The sequence below is a fragment of the Gopherus evgoodei genome, chromosome 6 (genome assembly GCF_007399415.2).
Source record: "Gopherus evgoodei ecotype Sinaloan lineage chromosome 6, rGopEvg1_v1.p, whole genome shotgun sequence".
NCBI classification, from domain to species: Eukaryota; Metazoa; Chordata; order Testudines; family Testudinidae; genus Gopherus; species Gopherus evgoodei.
Genome location: NC_044327.1, coordinates 80,145,200 through 80,158,690, shown reverse-complemented (window position 1 = coordinate 80,158,690; position 13,491 = coordinate 80,145,200). Strand labels below are relative to the sequence as shown.

Below are 13,491 nucleotides of genomic sequence, written 5' to 3'. Positions count from 1 at the left end.
ATGACACTTGCATTTTATTCTTTAGCATTTTAAAAGATGCTTCTCTATGCCTGCTGCAGTTAGAATTTGCTCTTCCTACATAGTTTCCTAATTGCAATGTGGCCTTGGCTACACTGGCGCTTTACAGCACTGCAACTTTCTCGCTCAAGGATGTGAAAAAAAACACCTCCCTGAGCGCAGCAAGTTACAGAGCTGCAAAGCGCCAGTGTAAACAGTGCCCCAGCGCTGGGAGCGCGGCTCCCAGCGCTGCAAGCTAATCCCCTCGGGGAGGTGGAGTACCTGCAGCACTGGGAGAGCTCTCTCCCAGCGCTGGCGCTGCGACCACACTCGCACTTCAAAGCGCTGCCGCGGGAGCGCTCCTGCAGCAGCGCTTTGGAAGTTTGAGTTGTAGCCAAGCCCGTGTATTTAATGTGTAACAAATATAAAATGAAGTTGCCAAGTTTCAGTCACACGATTAAAAGAGACAAAGACAATTAGGGGCTATTTTTTTCTGCTTGGTTTTGTTTTGCTTTCTTTACTGCTCTCCTGAAACCACTTCACTCCACACTAGTCTCTTTCTGTATTCTGCCCCTAATCCTACAAGCAGCCAGCGAACAGTGCACATCAGAAACTGGCAGCTGTGACTCTCTCCTTCATCATCATTTCCTAATCTGCCTAAAAATGTGACCAAAGTAGAGAATGAGAGCCAATCAGTGTGATGCTCCTATACAAGGAGAGAAAAGAACATTCTTTTATCGGGTCTCCAGTCATCTAGTGAAGGACGGTGGTAGGTATGGATGGTGCAAAGGAAACTAGCACGCCTGTTGGAAGACTAGAGAAAGCAGGTGGGAAATGGGGGAGGAAGTCCTAGTGAATCACTAGTTTCTCATTGGAAATGAATTGTATTACTTCTTTGTACATAAAAAAAATATCAAAACACTGAACAGCATTTATCTATGTATATATATTTTCTCTTACTGTGTTATTTTTCCTGTTGCTAAATTCAGAGCATCCAGATGCATTTGAGCCAGTCGTAAGCCAGGGAATGTCAAAAAAGCACCAATAAGTGAACAAAGAACAGCCAGGAACAGTTTGAAAGTTAGTTTAGACACGGGACCCCTAAAAAAAAAAGAGGGGGTGGTTAAATTTTAAAGGTTTTTTCCCCCTCAACACTTCATCCTATCTATCCAATAATTAACTATTAAAAAAGGGCAAATAGCAAAAAGGAATTCATTCAAGATTTTGAAGAAAGCAGTTTAACTCCATCTTGCTAGGATGCCAAGACTGGCTGAGCCTACAAATTACTAGCAATAGATTTGGCAACATCGAATAAAAACTGAGTAAGCCCATGTAGACTGTACATTTAAAAAAAGGCCAGAAAAAACTTCTATGCAGAAAATAGAAACAATCTTCCAAGAAACATATTTTGTACGTTTGGCACTACATAGAAAATAACCTGTAAAAGAGACATTAATTGTAAAAAACAAAAAATAATCCTTCAATAAAATTGAAGTCAAGGGAAGGTCAAGGAATAAAAACAGCTAGCAGAAATATTTAACAAATAATGTCAACATATTATGCCTGCATTCAACCTTTACCCAATAAGTAGCTCTCCAGTATCTTAAACTATTGTTACTCTAGTTACCTATCACCATTACATAAATGGATAATTCTAATTCACTTATCTTCCAAGATGATGACTTTTTAAATTATTGAACCATGCAATATTTTCATAAATGTAAAATGGACTTAAAAAACTAGAATCAAGTATTTGAACTTTTTGCACCCCCGTCTTCAGGATTATGCAAGCATCAAAGACCTAAATGATGCAATACAAATAGAGATTACTATTAATAGGGGGCAACAAATAGAGTCTAGGGACCCATACAAGAGAATTTCAGTAGATGCATTCATAATCCATCTCATTCAACTCCCAAGAGATACCATGACCATGCAGTCACTGCCTGTAAATTTCCAAGATACTGCAGTGAAGTTCAAAAGGGAACGAGGACAGACAGGCACTAACTGGAAAATTAATTAAAAAGTTAGCAAAGCACGATCAGAATAATTTACAAAGAGGACAGATTGCAGGTTAGGAAATGCAAAATGTTCAGTAGAGGTTATTTTTAAGGTTGATTTAGTTAATACCCAGAGTCCTCAGAACCCCTTCCCAAAATTATATTAAATTAATATGCTAGTTTAGAATTAACACCCAAAAGAAATTCCATCATGTTCCCATAGCCATCACAATTCACTTCATATAAGGGTAAGTATTACTGACATTCTCTAAATATTTTATAGCATAGATTAACAAAACAGATATAATTTAAAATATTACTTGCAAAAGGGAATATTTATAGTTATTGTTATAGCCTATGTGAGCAACATCACTTTAATTATAGGATATGCCTCTGTCAGTCACATAAAACTTGGGGGTCCTGAGGCAGATGGATCATATTTCCACAAGAGGCAGTATAAAATAACAGCCTGAACACAGAACTAGGAGCCAAAACTGACTTCTACTCTCAACTCTACCACAGGCTCCACCTGTAACCTTTGGCAAAGCATTTCACCTCTCAGCCCTCTTATCTATACAGTGAGGACAATACTTATCCTCAGAGGTGTCCAGATTTATGTAATATGAAGATGAAGCGGTTATATAAAAAGTAGAAGAAGAAAAATGCTTGTAATTTTGAACTGTATTTAATAATTTAATCTAACATTTGATTTTTTTTAAAAACTTAACAAAAAGCATTACACCAAGCAAGACGTCAAGTAATTTGAAAGTAGAGCATTGATCCAACTCTTTCACATTAATAAACACAGTACAAGAGCAAAGTACATGAGTGAATAATCAAGAGACTCACTACCAAAAAACAAGTGGTAGGGTAAAAAGATATATATATATATATTAATGTAAAGCACATGGGTGTATTTTTCAGAAACTTACTGGGATTCCAAACCTTGCTTTTCAAGAAACTGCACAGCACTTTCTGAAAAATTTGAAAACCCTGCAGAGAAAGATTTTATTTTTTAAAAAATCATGGTGCAAACATGGAATATCTCTTGAAAGAAAATACTACAAAACAGAACATCTTTTAAATAAGTTTTCATATGTCTGGTTTAGCTCTTTCATGTGCTAATTAGTATGCCACAATGCAAAAAAACTTGGTTATTAGCAGGAGCAGTCTTTGAAAACATCCCTTTGATATTTGTGCACTCTATGAACATGAATAAAATTTACATTAATTCTTTAAGAATGTAAGTATTTTTTCAGTATCAGAGGAGCCTCACTTAACTGTCTGAGGTTAAAAATAAAAAAGGTAAACAAAGAGTTAACAAAAAACAAAACCTACACAGAAAAATACTCTAAAGTAAAGCAAGGCAATTACACAAGATGTACTTTTAATAAAAGATGTTTGGGAATGCAGATTCAAAAATGTCTCTAAAATAGAATTTGTTTTAAAACAGATACTCTAAAAAAGATATCTGACGGTATAATATTGATACATGACATTAAAGTAAACAGAGCTCATAAATATTGTCATAAAATTACCTGATTCAAGTCCAAATTCTAGATAATTTTCAGTAACAATAAGGATTGCCATGGCTTTGACAAAGAAAAAAAAGCCAAAGGTGACACAGACAGATCTTTCACCTCCATCTTCTACTTTGAAGTAGTGAGTGGTCAATGAGAACAGTATCTTGCTATATAAGAAAAGTCAAGGAAAAATAATTTGTAGAATAAAAAGAATTATACCTTAAGCTGACTAAGAAGCTATTCCATACATTTTGCTCTAGACGTGCAAATTGCAAATAATGCAATATTTTTATTAGACCAAATACAGACAGAATTATGCTTCATAATGTTGGAACATTTATTATGCAACTGACATTACATGACAAAATGGGATTTTGGAAAGATGCCATTTAGAATTTTTTTGTTTTGACTTATGACCATAAATATCCAGAATATTCAATCATTTTACAAAAATTAGAATATTGTTCTACATTAAAAAACTTGTTACAAGTTAATACTTCTAGGAAAAATGGAAGCTTACAAGCCAATACACATTTCCAAAAAACAATTGCACAATATTTATCAAATGCTATAATTTGATATAATATATTTAACTCTAATATTAAAAATAGCCAAGGTTACATCTATAAAGCAGCAAATGAATACATGCAATTCTAACTCCCAGTGGTAGCTGCACATCCCAGTGTCAAAGTTTCTTAATTATGAAAATCTTAAATAGCAAAATCCTGAGTACTGAAGTCAACGACAAACTACCATTGCCTTCAACAGGGTCAAGACGATTTATGGGAAGGAAATGGATTTGTGCCCACTTTTTACTGCTTCTTTATATAGGAAAAAACCTCAAAAGTTTTACTTATCTCTTGCTTGTTTTTTACTTCAGAGAAATCAGGATGTCTAGTTTAGTCATCCCTCTTTTCCTGAAGGCTTTTTGAGGACTCAGAGGTATGGATTGGGAGCTCTCCCTATCCTTAACTGAAAAGAGAAACATTGAATATTTAGCACAAAAGCTTTTCCTCAGATGTTTGTTAAGCCTTTGGAGCTACACACGTGTTAAAAAAGTTCAAGGAGTCTTAGTTAAAAAAAAATAAATCATATCCCTTCTCAATCAGGCTTCACTTTCTTGGTACTTACGAGAACAAACCCTAGTTATTTCCAATAATTTACTTTACTCATTTCATAAAAATGGAAATTCTATAAAAATGTAGTGACCTATATATAGCCTTCTTGAAAAAAAATCAGGGTAAACAAGAAATATTTTTTGAGAAAACTTTTTGGTATTTTAAAAAACGCTGACCACCTGGACTGTACAGGAGTAAGCACTTATTACTATGCAGTTTATTATCATGTGTTTGGGAGTTATCAACTATAGAAGTTAATTATAAGCAAACTAAAAACAAATCAGTAATACCTAGAAGGGAATTTCAAAAGGGAGAGGTAGAGATTCTACATACCTTATGCACTCTGGTAAAGTTCTTTCATATAACCAACCCGCCACAAATATGAACATCTGAGAGGTCGCCTGATCTTTTATCAAGCACTTTTTAAACTTTCATTGACTACTCCTCCTTTTAAATTCATTTCTAAATATAATTAGATCCATAACTGCACAACAGATTAAGATCAATTTTTCACTATATACTTTCAGCTCTTATTACTACAAGCTGCAGTCTGCTGTAACTGAATTTATTTTTAAAGTGCAGGAGATCAAATCCATATTCAAATAAAATAGTTGTCAATGAGACCACACTACCCATTTAGAACAGAAAAAGGCCATAGACAAAACATGAAATAAATGTAAGCCATAACCTATTATTCCATTACACAACACCATAAACATTTATATTAGTACAATATTTTTAAGATTATAAAAGCATTTTAAGAACAATCTATTTTACTTAATTCATTTTAGTGAAAACTTTTGAATAGCATATGCGCTTCTGGGTGAAGATACACACTTTTTCACAACAGAATATGGAGGATTCAGTGAGGTGTTGCATTTCATTACTCTTATCTCAGTGCATGTTTCCCTGAATTTCACTAACATGTATATAACTAGAACAATATACCCTTTAACAAGTAGTTTTCTAAGGGATCTTAAAATTTCACCAATAGATAAAATAAACGTTTGGTGAAATTTTAAGATCACTTGTATCTGTGTGCGTGTGAATACATTATAGGAGAAGTACATAAATAAAAAAAATTCTCTTGAAATTTAAAATTTCAAAAGTCACACCTACTGGATTGTTATATAACACTTAATACCTATATGGTGGCATTTACCTACACATTTTAAAGTGCTTTATGTAGACTGGTAAGTGTCATTGACATTTTATAGACTGGAAAACTGAGGCATAGTGTGATGAAGTAGTAAATGGCAGACTCATGAATCAAACCCAAACCACCTGACTCTGTCTTCCATACTCAAGTCACTGAATGACAAATGGTGATATCCCACAACGTATCAGTCACTTGTGGCAATTTGCATTTTCTTCATTTTGTGCAGTTTGGATAAGATTTTTTTTAATTACTTAGTTTAGGTCACACGGGGTATTAAAAACTTGTAAAAACTGTGCAAAATACTCTATTAAAGTAAGCCTGAAGGGGCTAAAGTAAATAGCAATTCAGAAATTCCTTCACACTAACTTAGTACATTGCTATGATACCAAGGTTAATCAATACCTTACACAGAACACAAAAATACATTTATTTGCTGAAATATCTGCACATGTACTCTAAAATGAAAAATAGAAGAGAAAACTAGTCACTGCATCCTATTTCTATTCTGAAAGAGCTTCTTGCCGAAAGAGTAAATTTGATGCCAATCACCTCTCACAGACCTTAATTATGTTTTAACTGAAGTTTACCCATTCCACCACTCAGTCAAGTTAAGGAGACAACAGAAGAGAAAAAACATATGAAAAGTAACGAGTCACCAGTCTCGCTCCTGAGTTCTCATAGCATGATAGGCTGCCCCCAACAAGACATTTTTGGAAGGGAAATGATTTTTCTTAAAGGATTAGGAAACTTAAAGTTACTTAAAAGGCCATGTTTTTATGGTTGTACAGATGAAGACAAGCTGCTTCCAAAATGCAAAATATCTATTTTTGACCAAACAGCTAACTACCATTGCAACAGTCAGGATCACTTGTGGGACCCCATTTAAAATCATGTTCACCAGGGAAAAACAAAACACATGCTAACATAACATGCATATTGTAAAAAACTTCGTCTTAAAATGTCCCAATCAGTTCTTACCATATCAGATTTTTTTAGGGAATTTCCTCATTAATTTTAAATTGAAACACATTCACTGTCCCAATAGATGCTATTGCTGAAAGATCATTTCTCCAATTTTCTTCCTCTCTTGTGCCACTCCCCAACCCATTGCTAGGGATTCAGTTTTAAGTTTGTAGGATCTGTAAGCATGTTGGCTATTAATTGCTACGTCTAAATTGTCAGTGAGTGTCTAGCCTGGGGTTTTTCTTTACTTCTTTTTTAAAGGCAGTATGAACAGCACTCTTCAGAATCATGAAATTTATCACTCTACAAGTAACCAGTTATCCTAACCTACAACCAGTTGTATGCCAAGATTTGAAAACAATACAGTAACAAAAACATACTACTCAAAATATATTGAGTTTTGACAAAGATAAAAATGTTACTGCTTACAATGAATCCTGCATCCTCTCAAAAATATTAAATGCTAGTGTGATACGGGCCAGGTGGTACAGCAGGCCTTCTAACTGCTGCCTCCAAGGTACATACTGTCATTGAATCTTCCTCAGTCTATCTGGAGATTAAAAGCTTCATTTTTCCATTCAGCTAAGAGGCAACAAAAGATCTTCCTGTACTGAAACTCTTAATCTCGGTTGCCAATTGTGTGATAACTTACTGGGGATGTCTGTCATTATACTTAAAACTTTTGAAATGTATTGTTCATTCAAGACTAAGTTCCCGTTGAGAAACCAGAAGTATACATGGAATGGTTTGCTGTTCAGAACTTTATACTATATATCTATTCCACCAATATATAAAAAGCTACTATTTGCTTGTTGCACTGAATCACAACTCATATAACAAATAACTGGAAAGCTCTCAGATCAGTCATCACCTCCAATTTCCATAGGATTCTGTTGGCATCTTTGATCCATAGTAAAATATAACATCAAAACAGGGGTAAAAGCATCTATCATCAAAACAAAAGCCGTCCTGGAATTAACCCCTTATTGGCCATGTTGCCTTTTGTTGATTTTACGCAGTTCAGAATATCAATTTGGGGGGCATATTTATAAAACCTGACAACTTAACTCTTTGGGCCAGAGCTGTTGACAGTGTGTTCCCTGGTCATGGGGCCATTCTGTACCGGCACTGGCCCCTCAGATAAACTGGAGTGGAATTATACTATATTCTGGCTGCCAGAGGCATGGCCCTGCTGGCAAGTAGGGATCACTGCTGCAATCTGGCCATGCACCCTCCAGATGCAGAAAGCAGTGGTGGTGCTGATGTGGGAACCTAGAGCCCCACCCCACTTAGTGAATACTCTCAATGCACGGGGAACCCTCTAGCTTCAATTAAATCAGATTCAAATTTTCGTTGTGCTACAGCATACTTAAGGTGGGGTAAAGGATTTTAGGGGGTCTAAGGAAGCTTGTTTTAACTGCTTGTTTCCTTTGTGCATAAATTATACAGTTATTAAATGAAGTGGCAACACCCAGTTCTAGGAGCCCAGTATGGTTTACTCATTATTCCTTCTTGCCACGAGACATCAGACTACACCCAATTAATACACTTGTGGGATTTTTTAAAAAAATTACTATTTATTTTAACAAAACCAGAATTTAGAATTAATCAAGAACTTGAAAATTCATTCAAAACAAGAAGTTTGGCTATCTGTAAAAGTTTAGATATTTGCAATTATTGGATTACAGAATTTAACAACTTCAATTTCATTTGTGGAGCGTTCGTCTAAGACAAAAGGCCACAGAGTCAGGGTTTTCATGTTAAAATTAGAGCTGTTTTTTTCTTCTACATTATTAATTTCACTAGTCTCATGCTGCAAATTGCACTCTAATGAAGAGGATCTTATTAATAGATTTTCATAAATGCACACACAGAAAAGTACTGATGCAAACAATCATTTTTTACTCCTCTAATAGGTTTTCCCCCCTTCTTTTAACCCACAGTAGCAGTCAACGCAGACCTCCTGCTGTAAGTGCTAATTCATTTTGTCTTACAGTGCAAACTTTCAAAGTCCTGGAACCAAGAAAATATGAGGTCTTAAAAATCCTTTCTGGGGCAAGATCTGTTATTACTCTAATTCACTATTGCTATTTTTGGCAACAAAGTCCCACATATAAATCTGCTAATTACAAGAGAAGAAACCTAAAGTCAAATTTTAGTGGACATTTATACAAGTATTTTTCTAGAAATCTTAGCTATTTATCTATGTGAATAAATCTTTTCACTTGGTCAGTAGCTGGTATTTACATGTAACAATGTCCAGTGGAGGGAGAGGTGGGAGATCAGTGAGCTCTTGAAGTTAACCTATATCTGTTGTATACATTACAATATACTCCAATTTGATTTAATATAGCAGCAGGAAGGTTCAATAGCTGACAATTTTGGGTATGAACAAGTGGTTAACTTGAAGTTATTCTATCCATTCATGGTGAACTTCAGAGAGCTCTAAGGTCTCTCACACACACTAATTTATGTAAGGTTGCATGCTTGTATTACAAAGCTTTACTCCTGGGGGAATTCTGCGCCACTGCACATGCACAGAATTTATGTCCCTGAAGATTTCTTTGCTTCCTTGCAGAAAAAATGACTTTTTGACAGGGAAGCAAAGGGAAGCCACAAAAGCAGTCATGCAACCTTCCCTGGCAATATGTTTTGGGTGCCCCTGGCAGCCAGAAGAGAGGTATATCACTGTAGGGCAAGGGACGGGACCGGTGGCTCCTACTCTGTGCTGGGATCAGCAGCTAGTCCCAGCTGGGCTGGGGAGGACGGGGACTTCTTCTTCCCCTGCATGGCATCTGGGGCTGGGTCAGACCCACCTCCAGATTTCTCCCCCAGCTGCAGGAAGCTCTGCAAACTCTCTCCATCACTCCTCAGCTGCAGGGGGAGGAATCTCTGTACAGGGAGCTGCTCTCCCATCTGCCCAACCCTCGTGCATCCATTCCCAGAGCCTCACACTCCCCTGCAGCCAGAACTCACCCATTCCCCCTGCACCTGGACCACCCCGCTGAGCCACTCGGAGTCCAACCTCACTGAGCCCCAACTAGTTGGTACATTAAACACACACACTCTTTGGAAAACACAAGAAAGAACAGTTAAGACAGTAGTTCTCAACCTGCGACCTGTAGGTCGCCTGCGGCCCATGTGACATCCTCATAGCCATCCAGGTAGTATATATATTGTGTGGATGCAGCTCACAGGACACACAGGAAGCTGCATATGAGACCCACAAAGGTAAATAGGTTGAGAAACACTGAGTTAAGGTAAAAACTGATTCTGATCCCACACTATCCATTCACTGTCCATCCAAATTTAAGAGACAGCCTTACTCTTGAACACTACATCTTCAGCAGTGACAGTGAGCCCTCACTAAAATATGTCTACCCGATATATGTACATCATAAGATATATACACAGCTCTCCAAATTCATCCTAGTTAGAGACAAGTTGTTGGTGTTGCTTTCTTGTCTTAGAATTCATTTGCACACTAAACACCTACGCAAAACTCAATCCACCTTCTCAACATATTTCAGAGTGGTAGTCATGTTAGTCTATATCAGCAAAAACGATGAGCAGTCCCTGTGGCACCTTAGGCCTGGTCTGCACTGGGAGGATCAACCTAAGATATGCAAATTCAGCTACGAGAATAGCGTAGCTGAAGTCGATGTTATCTTAGGTCAACTTACCTCATGTCCTCATGCCGCGGGGTCGATTGCCGCCACTTCCCCGTTGACTCCGCTTCTGCCTCTCGCCACGGTGGAGTACAGGAGTCGACAGCAGAGCGACTGGGGATCGATTTATCACGTCTACACTAGAGATCTATCACTTTCTGCAGATCCGGCGGATAGTGTAGACGTACCCTTAGAGACTAACAAATTTATTTGGGCATAAGCTTTCATGGGCTAAAACCCACTCTGTGCTAAAACCCACTCTGTGCATCTGATGAAGTGGGTTTTAGCCCACGAAAGCTTATGAGGTGCCATAAGGACTCCTTGTTTTTATTTCTCAACATAGTTCCTTTATCAGTGGTTCTCAAACTTATGTGAATGAGCCCCACTTCTTTGTGTCTGTAGTCATTTATGTCCCTACAAGTACATATGCTGCTACCTAGTTCCGAAGGCAGCACCGCACCAGCAGCATCACAGAAGTGATATTAGTCACTTAGTGCTCCATTGGCACCCTTACTTCTGTGCTGCTGCTGCCACTCCAGGGCTGACAGCCAGAGTCCCACCACCTCCTGGTGAGGGATTGGGGAAGGGGAAGCCTCCCAGTGGGGGAATGAGGGTGGGGCAGAGAGGGAAGAGAGCCTAAGTGAGGGCTGCCTCTTGGTGAGTGATTGGGGAGGTTGAGGGAAGAAAAGACTGTTACTCACCTTTGTAACTGTTGTTCTTCGAGATGTGTTGCTCATATCCATTCCAGTTAGGTGTGCGCGCACCGCGTGCAAGTTCGTCGGAAGATTTTTACTCTAGCAGCACTCGGTGGGTCGGCTGGGAAGCCCCCTGGAGTGGCGCCAGATATACACCCCTGCCGAAGCAACTGCTCCTCAGTTCCTTCTTGCCAGCTACTCCGACAGTGGGGAAGGAGGGCGGGTTTGGAATAGATATGAGCAACACATCTCGAAGAACAACAGTTACAAAGGTGAGTAACCGTCTTCTCTTCTTCGAATGCTTGCTCATATCCATTCCAGTTAGGTGATTCCCACGCCCTACCTAGGCGGTGCAGTCGGAGTGAGATGTCGCAGAGTGTAATACTGCGGAGTCAAAGGCTGCATCATCTCTGGACTGCTGAACCAGGGCATAGTGAGAGGCGAAGGTATGGACCGAAGACCAGGTAGCTGCACGACATATCTCGTGGATGGGCACGTGAGCCAGGAAGGCAGCAGATGAAGCGTGAGCCCTGGTAGAGTGTGCAGTGATGTGGCTTGAGGGGACATGAGCCAAGTCGTAACAGGTGCGGATGCACGATGTCACCAAGGATGAAATCCTTTGTGAGGAAACAAGTAGGCCCTTCATACGCTCTGCCACCGCGATGAAGAGTTGAGTTGAGGTGTTCTGCGGAAGGGCTTTGTCCGTTGGATATAAAAAGCGAGTGCTCTACAGACATCTAGGGAGTGCAATTGCTGCTCCCTGCGCGATGAATGTGGCTTCGGGAAGAAGACTGGAAGGAAGATTTCCTGGCTAACATGGAAGGCCAATACCACTTTGGGGAGAAAGGCAGGATGTAGTCGCAACTGCACCCTGTCCTTGTGGAACACAGTATACGAAGGGTCCACCGTGAGAGCCCGAAGCTCGGAAACTTGTCATGCCGATGTGATGGCCACAAGGAAAGCGGTTTTCCAGGACAGGTACAGAAGGGAGCAAGTTGCTAATGGCTCGAATGGGGCTGACATAAGTCTGGTAAGAAACAGGTTGAGGTCCCAGGTTGGGGCAGGGGGGCATACCTGGGGGTACAGGCGCTTCAGTCCCTTGAGGAATCGAGATACCATAGGATGTGAAAACACTGAGCGGCCATTCTCCCCTGGGTGGAAGGTAGAGACGGCCGCCAAGTGTACCCTCAATGATGATACTGCTAGGCCTTGCTGTTTAAGAGACCAGAGGTAGTCCAAGATGGCGGGGATCGAGACCTCGGCAGGAAGAACGTTCTGCTCTCCGCACCAGCATGAGAAACGCTTCCACATGGCCAGATATGTTGATCTAGTGGAAGGCTTTCTGCTACCCAAGAGTACTTGTTGCACTGGGGCAGAGCAACGCAACTCAGACTGGGTCAACCACTTAGGAGCCACGCCGTGAGATGGAGGGACTGTAGGTCTGGGTGGTGAAGTCTGCCATGGTCCTGAGTAATCAGGTCCAGGTGAAGAGGTAGAGGGATGGGGCTGGCTATTGACAGGTCGAGCAACATGGTGTACCAGTACAGCCTGGGCCACGCTGGAGCAATCATGATCAAGTGGGCTCTGTCCCTGCGTACTTTCAGCAGGACCCTGTGGACAAGCGGGAACGGTGGAAAAGTGTAGAGCAGGTGAGTCATCCATGGTACCAGGAAAGCGTCCAGTATCGAACCCTGGGAGAGGCCTTGAAAGGAACAGAATATCTGGCATTTCCTGTTCTCATGGGACGCGAAGAGGTCTACACGGGGAAATCCCCACTTCCGGAAGACCGAAAGAAAAACATCCAAGCAAAGTGACCACTCGTAAGAAAGGAAAGATCTGCTGAGGCGATTCGCCAGAGTGTTTCGAAACCCCAGGAGAAAGGACGCTATGAAGTCTATAGAGTGGGCTATACAAAAATCCCAGAGTCGTATGGCTTCCTGACAAAGGGTCGAGGACCTTGCCCCGGCCTGTTTGTTTATATAGTACATGGCTGTTGCGTTGTCTGTGAATATTGACACACAATGGCCTTGCAAGTGCTGCTGAAACGCCTGGCAAGCAAGTGGACTGCTCTCAGCTCCCGGACATTGATGTGCAAGGCCAGCTCCTGAGATGACCAAAGGCCTTGAGTGCGTAGATGTCCGAGGTGAGCACCCCAGTCGAGAGATGATGCGTCCGTCGTCAGGGGCATTGAGGGCTGGGGCGGATGGAATGGCAGCCCTGAACACACCAGAGAGGGGGTCAGCCACCATTCGAAGGAGCCTAGGATGCTCGGGGGAATGGTGACTATCATGTCTATGGCATCTCTGCCTGGTCGGTACAGTGAATTGAGCCACGATTGGAGGGGACGGAGGTGCAGTCTGGCGTGTTT

At 40.3% G+C, this 13,491-nt stretch overlaps 1 protein-coding gene across 5 annotated transcripts in view; it reads right to left on the bottom strand.

Annotated features, from left to right (window-relative positions):
• The window catches only part of TMEM161B (transmembrane protein 161B), an 83,138-nt gene that overhangs the window by 21,810 nt on the left and 47,837 nt on the right, over positions 1–13,491 (bottom strand). For all 5 annotated transcript variants that reach the window (XM_030565864.1, XM_030565865.1, XM_030565863.1 and 2 more), the window contains 3 exons: positions 3,536–3,687; positions 2,930–2,990; positions 958–1,098 (listed from right to left, as the gene is read on the bottom strand). In XM_030565864.1, coding sequence (XP_030421724.1) covers positions 958–1,098; positions 2,930–2,990; positions 3,536–3,687 — 354 coding nt within the window. The remainder of the gene's footprint in view (positions 1–957; positions 1,099–2,929; positions 2,991–3,535; positions 3,688–13,491) is intronic.